The sequence below is a fragment of the Diachasma alloeum genome, unplaced genomic scaffold (assembly GCF_001412515.2).
Source record: "Diachasma alloeum isolate Michigan unplaced genomic scaffold, Dall2.0 Dall_scaffold_01056, whole genome shotgun sequence".
In the NCBI taxonomy this organism is placed as follows: domain Eukaryota; kingdom Metazoa; phylum Arthropoda; class Insecta; order Hymenoptera; family Braconidae; genus Diachasma; species Diachasma alloeum.
In genome coordinates this window covers 113,982-126,518 of record NW_021681167.1, presented here as the reverse complement: position 1 = coordinate 126,518, position 12,537 = coordinate 113,982, and the positions used below count along the sequence as shown (strand labels likewise).

At 35.8% G+C, this 12,537-nt stretch overlaps 1 protein-coding gene across 1 annotated transcript in view; it reads right to left on the bottom strand.

Annotated features, from left to right (window-relative positions):
* Positions 1-753: 753 nt before the first annotated feature.
* LOC107045696 (E3 ubiquitin-protein ligase RNF13) overlaps positions 754-12,537 on the bottom strand; it is a 105,934-nt gene continuing 94,150 nt past the window's right edge. The window contains exon 5 of the mRNA XM_015268030.2: positions 754-1,239. Coding sequence (XP_015123516.1) covers positions 1,211-1,239 — 29 coding nt within the window. The 3' untranslated portion in view covers positions 754-1,210. The remainder of the gene's footprint in view (positions 1,240-12,537) is intronic.

Genomic DNA, 12,537 nt, shown 5'->3' with positions numbered 1-12,537 from the left:
TCTCTCGACCACCCCCCGCCCCTCTCTCGCCATTGGTCCCGTCGAGACAAAGAGCAACTGGCACAAAGTCATCGAGTTTTCTTCAATTTCTGAGTTCACCAAGGATAACGGGCGAGTTAACGTCCATTTTTGTCCCAGCAAAAATTGGCTACGTTACAGTGGCGCCCAACGTGGGGCTCGGATTCATTAGACACATAAATTTCATTTTTATGCTTGGTTGTGAACCTTTAGTAGTATTTTTCATTTTTCATTTTCTGAGAGTCAAAGACAAATATTTTTTGCGTTCAAGACGTCAATTACCGTTATGCTAAGTTGAATTTTCCGATTCATTCTGGCCATTGCACTCAGTTGTGGTTTCGGATATCACGTGCCTCTGAAGGCAGGAAACAAAGGATATCTATTTTATGTTTGAAAACAATCCGATCCGTGCATTAAAAATGCCAATTACGGCCGTACCAATGTGCATTCAAAAATGTGACATATTGCACTACGTGCCATTGAAAGAAAAATAAATACATGTATGTGTTTAATATCTCTTCTCTTGTGTTAGATTCAATTATATTCGCTGAGAACATGAAAATTTTGAATTGACAATAACTCCTAGATTATTTTCGACGAAATACCTTTCTCTGTCCATCGGTGACTGTAGTGATAAACACTTTTTGATCCACTGGAACCAAAACAAAACTCGAGCCACTCTGGCGTTATATGAATTTACGTCGTATGAGAGCGAAAAATATTGAGACGAGGGAATATGAAAATATTCTCATTTATTCGGAAAAATAAAAATTCAAGAGGTAACTATCTCGTTGCCATACGATCGCCTTCATAGTCGAGATACGCGGTAACGTATTAGCCAAGTAACTATTTCGAGTCTCATTCCTCATTCAAACCAGGCCGAGTGCTACCGCGTATCTATACACGAAGCAACTACTCCCTCCACTACCTCTTGATGCAAGTTATTTAATAAAAATTTAAACCCGACATATTACGTGAAAACTGACCTTAGTTTTATAATATAAATCGCATATGCGCTTCCCATTTATGCCATCCCTTTTTTTTAATGAATATTTACAAAGATACGTGCATAACAAGCCGTTTCACTTCTCATTTTCCGTACTGAGATTATCTCAGCCTTAGTTTTTCGTCCCCAAGTTGGCAGTAACCGTCAACGTCATTTCCAAAGAGGATAGACTAATGAAGTAGAGGTTCAGCTCTCCAGAGGCAGGCGACCCCAAGCTGAAATAATAGTGATCAATAATAATGAATAGCGATCACCCCAGGGTTGCCAACCATACCATTATCATGGTATCTATATCATGAAATCGGGCCCCATACCATATACCATAATGCCCATCCATCCGTTCTTCCCGCAAAAATGTATACATTTAAAAAAAAAACATAAAAATGCTTTATCGATTTTTGTAAAAAAAACACGAAAAAAAAATTTCTAAGAGAATTAGAGTTTAGAGAGAAAAAATTTCCGCTTCACCCAGCCGGGAATCGAACCCGGGTCTCCCAGATACGCGCCGGGCACTCTTGCCGACTAAGCTACCGAGAACCACAGAAATTCACTCTCAAATTCACCTCAAACACCGCCTAACCTCCTTTAGGCATTAAAGATGTATACATTCTGTGGCATTAAAAATGTATACATTTTTGCGGGAAGAACGGAAGGAATATATGTATATATATTTAAATAACTTTATCAAATGTTTTCATTTTTGAAAATTTACCGTTTGATTACCTGAAAATATAATAATCTAAACAAGACGAGGAGAGTAAGAACGGGGGTGAGAAAACTGGAAGAGTCGACGAGAAAACAGATGAGCAACAGACGAGTGGAAATGAAGAAAACCCAGTAGTAATGAATACTCTCAAATCAGGTAAATTTAAACCCCAGGTGATAAAAGTCGAATACGTGGAACCTAAAATTGTAATAAGAAACACGATACCAAAACCCTCAAAAGATCCTGCAAAAACTAACTCTAACAATACCAAATCTAATATTCCAGTGGAAGATAAGTTAAATTTGGCAATTGAGAAAGTTAACAAAGTAACTGACACTCTTAAGGAGATCGCCAATCTCCAGACAAACACCACTCGGTTTATCTGGGACAGTCTCAATGACGTAGTTAAAGAATTAGGTGACATAAAAAATGATAAGCAAGAGAGACTGACCAAAATTGAAGTGAATCTTGAAAACTTAATGGCTTGGGCTGAGTCTGGAGAGTTCTCTGAAGAGGTATTGGACGAGAATATTAAAGTTAATGAATTAAATGAGAATGAAACGGACAAGTTGGATGAGAAAATTAGGGATTTACTTAAAAAGCAGATTAATGAATTTAAATTACAATTTCTGAGTCAAATTGGAGGAGGCAATCAGGATGAAAGTGTCAAATGGGTTGCTGACTCTATTAAACAAAGTTTTATGGACAAAGGGTCAGCTGTAATAAGAGACTATAAATTAAATTCTAACACTAGATTTGAACACTTCTATGACTTCTGCAAGTCTGAGGTTAGGTCTCACAAACTTCTTCACATTCTCAAAGATAAAAGTGAATTCAAAGGAGATAAAAATATTCTTGAAGATCAGAAATACAAAGTTAGAGATATTTTAATTAATCACATCGATAAAAACTATCATTCAAAGGTTGTCAATATTCAAGATCCAATTGAAATTTTAAATAAACTAAAAGAAATAAAAAGATTTGAAAACTACATTTCCTCGTACACGGTGAGACAGGAGATCTCAACCATGAAATATGCTATTGGTCAGACGACAGCAACAGAGTTTTGTGAGAAGTTTGAGGAGGCCACTCGTAAATATGAAACCTCAGAAGATGCTAACCCTTTGTCTCTTAATAATGCCATTATGAAAGCTGTACCAATGGTACAGTACTTGCAGTCCACAGCTAAAATAAAAGGGGAAAACCCTCCAACTTATGAACAATTGAAACTGGTAATTATGCAGAAAGAGGCGACGAGAAAGCAACCCGAAACTAGAGTGGGTGAGGTTAGGGCAGCAAATATGACCTTGAGCGATGTAAAGTGCTACAGTTGCCGCGACAATGGTCACATTGGGAAGAACTGCCCCGGTAAAGGAAAAGGAAAAATGTGCTACAAATGTCACAAGTATGGGCACACCAGGTTCTAGTGTCCTGAGTTGGGTGAGTCAAATTACAAGCCAGAGTCTGTACCTAGGTTAAATTATTTACGTGGTAGAGGAGGTTTTCGTGAATCTGGGAGGGCAATTGGTTCATTGAAGAGAAAAATAGAAAATAAGGATGAGACTGGGTCAGGAAATGTGAAAAGGGGTAGATTTGACAGGACGAGGGGTAGGGGAGGCTATGGATCTTCAAACAACAATGCTCAGATGAAAGCAAGTAAGAAGGAGCAGAATAAAGGGTCACGAGCAAATGATAAAGATAAGGGTAAGTCAATTATGTTCAAAACTAATAATTTATGCAAAGGCAATGCCATGAACGTAGATGTAAAAATTCAGGAAGACAAGTTTATCACAAAGTTTCTAGCTGACTCTGGGGCAACAGAACATTTAACAAATTCAAAAATAATATTTAAATCAATTGATTAAAGGAATAAAGGAGTGATTAAATGTGCTAATAAAAATGAAAATGCAGACTTAGGAACGGAGGGAGTGGGTGAGATAGAAATTGTTAAATGGTCAGAAATTTCACATAAACGAGGTTTTGTTTGCGGATGCCCTTCAAGCTAACTTGCTGTCATTAAGACGAGTCGCAGAAATGGGTCTCGTGATTTATCTAGATGACAAACGAATAGACATTTTTAATCCAGAGTGAAATGAATTATTTATTTGCGGTGTGTACAGAAAACCATACTGGATAGTCGAGTTAGAAATAAATGAACTTTATTGACTTGACAACAATCAAGTCAATAAACATCTGCAAAGATATGTGAACAGAAGACTTATAGTGAACATGGTAAGTGATAACGCAGAAATAAAAAAACATATGACTAGAAGTGTTACAGCAAGTTTAAATGAAGAAGCAAACAAAAATAATTCAATTGAAAATAATGACAGGAGCATGGATTTACTAAAAGAAGTTAAAAATAATGAACTGGATGAGGTGGAGACTAGTGAAAGTTTAAAAACTGCAATTGTGTCTAAACCGACTCTTGATCAACATGTACAATCAAACTTTGATTTTTCAATTTCGCACAGAAAGTTAAATAATGCAGATGAATTACGATTTGAAAACAGTGCTGAAAATTTTAATACCTTTACAGATGAAAAAGATAAAATACAGAAAAATTATAGCGCCTTGCACGCTAGATTTGGACATGCGTCAATAGCGTATCTTAAAGCCATTCAATTAAAATTTCCTAATAATAAAGAATTGAAGGATGTGATTTTTGACGATCTCTATTGGATTGTGAAGTTTGTATGGCGTCAAAATTTAACAGATTGCCATTCCCCAAGTTAAGAAATCGAGCAACTGAACCCTTGCAAATAATACATTCTGACGTGATGGGACCAATAACCCCAGCCTCACATACGAAAGGATACAGGTTTATATCAGTATTCATAGATGACAAATCCAGATTCGCTATGGCGTACCCAATGAAAACTAAAAGTCAAACTGGTCAGTGTTTATAAATGTTTGTTAGGAGTGGTAGAAATCTACTGGGTCAGGATTCGAAGGTTTGTTATCTTAGGTCAGATCAGGGTACTGAATTTACAGGAGGTCATAGAATTGAAGTGTTGAAGAGTTTGGGTGCAGAGTTACAATTGGCAAGTCCTGACACTCCTGAACATAGTGGGGTCCCGGAACGGTTTAATCAGACAATTCAGAAGAAGACTCGAGCGTATATGTTTGATGCGAAATTACCAGAGATCATGTGGGATCTGGCTCCGTCTGCCGCTGTATACGCATAGAATTGAACTCCTCACAAATCACATGAGATGAAAACACCATTGGAAGAGTTTGCACCAGGACTTCGTTTCGAAATTAACAAAATTAAAAGATTCGGCAGTTTAGCGTACATGAAAGTTCAAAGGAAAACTGGACCGAAATTCAAGGCAGTAGGTATGAGGGGTGTCTTGGTAGGATATACACATACGGGTTATATTTTGCTAAGACCCGAGGATGGAAAAATCTATGAAAGTAGACATGTTAGATTCAATGAAAAGAAGGTTTATGGTGATAAATACGGTAGAAGTGAAATTGAGGTTTTTCCTGATGCTCAAGAAGTAATAAATAAAAGTGATTGGTTTGTAGTCTTTGATAAGTGTGAGAATGATTTGGAAAAGGTATTAAAATCGGAGGGAGTATCTAAGAGGAAAAGAGGTAGACCGAAGAAGGTAAACCCAGGGTCAGAAATAAAAGAACAAAGTAAATCATCTAGCGAAACAGATCTCCCGAAATTACCAATTAATGAAAATTTGAGTTCAGGATTACTTTTGGCGTGTTTATCACAGGGTGAGGATGAACTAGGCTTGGACAATTCAACTGATGAGATATGTCATGCTCTTCTGGCTGACATAAATTCAGATCCGATAAGTTTCAAAGAAGCTATGCAAAGAGTAGACAAGAATGACTGGGTTGCAGCAGTAGAGGACGAGTTAAATTCAATGGATAAAAATAAAATTTGGAAAATCGTAGATTGACCCATCAGTAACAAAATTGGTCAGAAAGCTAATATAATTGATTCAAAATGGGTATTTAAACGTAAATTAAAAGCAGCTGGAAAAATAAGACATAACGCCAGACTAGTCATTCGAGGATTTAAAGATCGAAATGTCTACGAATTACGAGAGACTTAGGCACCAGTATCAAGAATGAATTTGGTCAGGGCCGTATTTGCAATTATTAACAAATATGATTTAGAAACATGTCAACTAGATGTAAAGACGGCATTCTTAAATGGTGAAATCGACGAGGAAATTTACAGGGAGATTCCTGAGGGAACTCTACATTCAGATCTGGATAGGAAGACGAAAGTCCGTAAGCTAGAAAGGACTCTCTATGGACTTCGAATAAGTCCAAAACGTTCGAACAGAAAATTCACTGAAGTCACTCTTAGCGTTGGTCTTGTTAACTCTGATCTAGAGCCTTGCTTATTTACTTGGAGTCTTGATAATAAACATTTGATCTTGCTGTGGAATGTCGACGATATTATAATGGCAAGTAATGATAAAAGTAAACTTGACGAATTTAAAGCAGCCTTGAGTTATGCATTTGAAATGACAGTTGTAGGTGAACCTAAAGAATTTTTAAATATTTCAATTGAACGTAATCGCGAAAACAAAATTCTTAAATTGAGTCAAGTCATATGTACAGAAATTATTAACAAAATACGGATTTGAGGATTCCCATCCTCAAAGAACTCCAATGTTGACTGCACAGGCTTCTAACCACCAGCGAAAACAGAGAGAGTCTGATGTTGATAGTGAGATTTTTGTTCCACGAAATGAGAAGATGAATTGTCCATATAGAGAGGTTGTTGGTAGCTTGTTATATCTAGCCGGTACGACAAGACCCGATATTTCCTATGCAGTCAATGTATTAAGCAGACACCAGATGAGTCCAACAGATGAGGATTGGAAAATGGTTAAAAGAGTACTGAGATACTTGAAGGGTCCATCTGCTCTGGGTCTGGGATATGCTGGTGAGACTGACGCGATTGAAGCATACTCAGATGCTAGTTTTGCTGACTGCAAAGGATCTCTAACAACGTGCGGTTATGTAATTAAACTGTTTGGTGACACAATTATTTGGAGAACTCACAAACAGTCGTACGTTGCTCTATCTACTTGCCAGGCTGAATATGTCGCGATGAGTGAAGCGAGTCAAGAGTTGTTGTCTATCTTCAACTCTTTAAAATTAATTTTTCCACCCCAGTTGCCAATGACGTTGTGGTGTGACAACATGGCAGCGACGAGTAGCACAGAGATTAATGGGGAGAATAAATTAAGACACATAATTGACGTAAAAGCTCACCACATCAAAGAATGTGTGAAGCTTAATTTGATAAAAGTTGAATGGATTAGTTCGAGAAATCAATTAGCCGACGTGTTTACTAAACCTCTGGCGTTTGAATTACACAAACGTCAAGTTGATGAAATGATGAATGTAAATCAGCATAAATATTTAATTGCTGTTTATATGTTTGTTTAGGGAAGAACAAAAAGTAAATGATTAAGAAACTCCAAAGAAACTGAGGATCCAGGAGCAGTCGGGAGGGAGTATTGGAAGTGGCTCCAGCTCTGAGCCTCACATCCTATATAAAAAGAGAGATGGGCCATTAATCGAACATGGCGGATTTCATGGAGATAGTCGATTGTAACTATTTCTCGATATATCGATCATGGGAATTTCATATGGGCATGCGCATTACCAATATCATATGCGCATGCGCATAACAAGTAGAATATACATGAGCTTCAATTATAGGTATAAAATTATGACAAGCCCAATCCTTATATATAAAGGAAAGCATAATGGCTGCCGAATGAAAACTCGAATTGAAAAATGTCGAATCGATTCACCGAAAGTCGAAGTCGAACGGACGTGTTCGATCATGAACGTATGAAACAGAAATAGAGTGTCGTTCGAATAAATTGCCACATGATGTTATCTTCAGAGTCATTGCGGCGGATGAAAGACGCATTCTCATGAGAACTTTNGAAAGTTACGAGCTGACAATATTAAATTATAGATGATTAATGAACTTGAATGTCGAGAATGAATTGAAAAAAAATAGAAAATCTAAAAATATTCAATTTTAAATTTTTCATTCGATTTTGGTTATTCGATGGTTTGTTTAATGAAGTCAATACTTATATCACAAAATCAAATAATATTGATTTTTTTTACATGGAATTAATTTTTGGTGAAATTCTGAAAACGGAAGAATTCGTTATAATTCAGGAATAGTACATTACATGCCCGAGCCTTGGAAAACAGATCACCGTCCTCCACGTGCAAGATTGCCTTCCGAGTCGAAGGCAAGGATGGGGTTTTTCAGGTCCCATTACACGAAAAAAATTATTCTTTCAGTGAAACATTGATTGCTATTGGATTATTTATATAAAAAACGATTGTGGTCTTCGAAAATTGTGATTTTCCAATCATTTCATTAGTGTATTTCAGAAAGTCGACTTCATTTTTTCCTAGCAATTATACTGTTGAAAAAAATTGAAATCCATGGATAGTTGAGTGGTAATTTTTAGGAGCAAGGCATTTAATTTAATTTGAGAAAGGAAAGTCATGAAATTTAAAAATTAACTGAAAATTTAATGGAATTCAACATTTCTTAACAGTATGAAAATAAAAAGTTGCTTGAATTTTCATTTAAAACGTGAATATTCTGCACCCAATTTCTTACTCTGTATTTTCGATTGATAAACCAATTATAATTGTTCTAATCATTTAGGTCGGGGGCAATAGAATGATTCAACTTTCTTAATGTTGCGTTTACTACGGTTTTCTCCAAAGTTGATTAGAATCAATAACTAGAATTATGAGTTTATTATGACATTTTTTACATGAAGTGCAGAAGAATCTGAATGCACTACAGTGCAAATGATGATAGATTTTTTCACGTTGAACAAAGAATAATAATAATATAGGAATAAAAAAATTCAGTTATGAATGAACAGCTGTGGCTCAATATTCCATAACAGTAGAGAACAGGAATGATGATATTTTCATAATATCTGACACATTAACATGAATTTCAGATTCACAAAAAAGAATCAAGCAGAAGTCAAATTGTCATTTTACGTTTTAATTTCCAAAATTTGGTGCTGAAAACATGCGGTGACAATATTCTAAATGGGGAATTATGTTGATGATATGAACAATAGATTAATTGAATTACCGAGTGAACTGATTGAAAAATTGTATCACGGTGTTGGCAAGCACTTTTACCAGAGTATCACCAAACATTGAATTTCGGCAATTTACTCTTCCAATTATGTTCGAGTAGAAATTGGATTGTAATTATGATTGAAATCTTATTCAGTGAGCAGAGGAATTAGCATATGCGCAGATTATTTATTGCAATATAAATATTTCATAGTTAATAAATTGAGGCACCTCATTTTCATCAGTCGCACTGCTTTTTGCAATGACAATGATTATGAACAATGAATGGAAGAAAGGAATTCTGAGTCCGACGGTAAAAAAGGCAAAATGAACATTGCAGCCGGAATTGTGTTATAAATATGGTAAGAGAGCCCTTCAGCTTGACTAAGATAGTAATCAAAAGTCGAAACTATTGAAACTGATAATATGAAAATTTTAGAGTAGGTTTTATCTTTTATGTGAGCACTCATCAAGAGATTGTTAGAAATTAATAAATACGTGTTTCAGCCTCGTTACAAAATCCATCTCTAAGGGGGTGAATAGGGAATGAATTATAGAAACTTTGAGGAAGGCTGCAGGTTTCCAAAAAAATCAGAACTGTCAATTTTTTCCCCAAATGTAAGATAATTCGGGAGTTTTCCAAAAATTCAAGACAATTATGAGGTTTTCTGAAGAACTTAAAGACAATCTATGGAGTTTTTGAAAATTACAAAGCATTTACAATATCTCTCAAATATTCGAGGATTGTTGAATAAATAATGGGAAAACAATTGATAGGAAAGGGCGGCATTTCGCAAATAAAACTGATTCGAAGCAGTCATGAAAGCCCGAATACTGCACTCTGATTAATTGAAATACGAAAGGAGGAAATAATTTGGTAATTCTTCGGATTTTCTCCACAATTCCACAAAAATTTTCAAGTTTCTTGAAAAAAAGTCATATAAATTTCGAAAGATTATAGAAAATTTGAAAAAATTTCAGATGATTAGATGATGAAAGTTTGAAGTTTATGACATCGTCGAATAAAATTGTGAAAAAAATCATGAATGAAGCGAAGACACTTCGAATTAGCGAAAGAACATCAGAATTGACCCCATAATTTTTCTGGAAAAATAATTGAATACTTTTGTCAAGTTGTAAACGGAAATAAAGAGGGAGGCGAAGACAAAAAAATTATGGACTGTGAGAAATTTGATAATTGTTGTTTTGCACTCTGAATATAATTTTGATTATAATAGTTATTAAAATTTCATTCAATGAGGAAGGAAACTCAGAATTAGTGGATCACTTATTATAATATTGAAATTGAACAAGCAATGAACCGAGACGGATTGTTTTCATTAACTTTAACACTCAATAGACTAAAACGACGATAAATCATTAATTTTCGAAAGAAACAAAAAAAGCAAAGGCATAATAAATGGGCATCAACGTCGCGGCCGCTTGCGGCCGCGGCGGCGCTAGTACCTTATAACTCTATACACTTTATACTCTATGTTCATACTGTACGTTATTTTAGAGGGACGGGATCGGCGCATGCGCACGATCACGTCCCAAGCCGTTACCGTGGTGATCACGCCACATTCGTGCTAAGCACTTTGACTGAGGAGCATCGACGAGAGACGTGTCTTAATAAACTATATATATCGATACCCAGTGTGTTCATTCATTCTATAACCACTTATCCCAATAAAGCGCAATATTTCCCTCAAGCTTCCCTGCAAACAAACAAAAGTGTCAAGTTTTGCAGAAAAATCATCATCAATCTTCAATGGTCCGAAGAAGAAGGCCTGACAATTCTCTCATTTCAAACGTAACGTTGACCACGTTGACAGCACGAATGCATGCAGGAAACATATCCCAATTCTCTTCAGTTCTCCATTAGGACTTATAGTTAAAAATTTACTAAAATTTTGCAAAAAAAAAAAAGAAAAAATTTTTTGTTCAAAACAGGCCAAATAACCGTTTAAATGGGTTGTTGAAAAAAAACATTAGGAACAACAAAGTTTTCTGGGTATTTCGGAAAGAATTCTCTTTGATTCTCCATTAGAACTCATATTTAAAAAATGACTGAAATCTCTCTAAAAAATCACAAAAATAAATTTTTGTTAAAAAAAAACGCCAAGTAACCATTTCGATGCGTTGTTAGAAGAATTTCTCAAAAAAATATTCCTTAGAAATTCCAATGGATTCTTTAATTCTTCATTATTTTTCTAAAAATCATAAAAATCAATTTTTGTTGAAAATTTGTTGTTAAAAAAAAGGAACTTTGCAACAACAAGATTTTCTGTAAATAATTTCAAATAGCTCATTTGCAGACAATTGATTCTGCGAAATTTTAAAAAAAAGAGAAATGAGGAAGAGCGCCAAGTTTCTGAAGTTAAACATATTATCTTGTAGGACGACCGATCTTCTCATAAAATATAGACATTATTCCAACATTTTTAACAATGGCTTGTTCTCAATGGCAACTCACCATTGTCAAATCCTATGAGTGATAGTGGGGGACGGCCATAAAAAGTGTGGTTTATCCACACAAATTCCATAACAAAGAGTGTGAATATGAGTGGTTTCTTGAAAAAAATGGTTCAGAAAAAGAGTCAGCACTAACGTACTTGGCGCGGTTTTTAAAAAGAAATCATTCACGATGTGCGGGGGCGAGTTTCGAACGACAAGGTGTGTATTGTACACTGTCCGACTGAGAAAGGTGCCGTCCATCTTTCTCGCATAGTATGTATTAGAAGGAGATACACAACACACACTTCGTCGTTCGGAGCTCGTCCCGGTTGCACGAGTAGTTGTACGGTGACTCTCTACGTAGGGAAAAATAGTTGTTCTAAGAGCTTTCAAATATTGCCACAAATGTCCTCCACCATCCTTTTTCTCTCTTATATGATTGCATAGACTTTAACTCATTGTTGTGATAATGGAACAATTCTATTAATTTCAGAACAATCCTTCGTATCTATTCAAGCCAAGGAATCGACAAATATTCCAAACTTGGTTCAAATGCCCGCGAGATTTTTACATAAGACTGAAAAACCGCGCCAAGTATGTTGGTCCTGACTCTTTTTCTGAATCTTTTTTTCTAAGAAACCACTCATATTCACACTCTTTGTTATGAAATTTGTGTGGATAAACCACAATTTTCATGGCCGTTCCCCACTCTCACTCATAGGAATTGATAATGGTGAGTTGCCCTTGAGAACAAGCCACTGTTCAAAATGTTGGAATTGTGTCTACAGGGTGTCCCAGGTCAACGAGTTTTCCTTTGACAGGGGGGTAGGGGATGGAATTTGAAACAGAAAGTTCCTTTGCCATTTTTCAATCAAATGAATAAATTATGAGTTATGAACAATTTAAGTTGACCAATCACGAGCGCGCTACAGCGGTAAGTCAGGGACGGCGTCGGGCGCACATGTGTATGTGCCCGAAATTGAATTTCATTATGAAACGTTATTTTTTTTTTATAAACACCTATCTGTGCATGGGGGCTATCCAAAACTCGAAGAAAAAAGTTCAAAAGTCGAACAGTCGATTTTTCACGAATTAATCAAGTGCCATTGTTAATGCAATTACTTTTTTAGACGGATTTTCTCGTTATTTTTTTTTATACCCTCAAAGTATTTTCAAGGGGCTATCCAAAACTCGAAGAAAAAAGTTGAAAATTCCAACAGTCGATTTT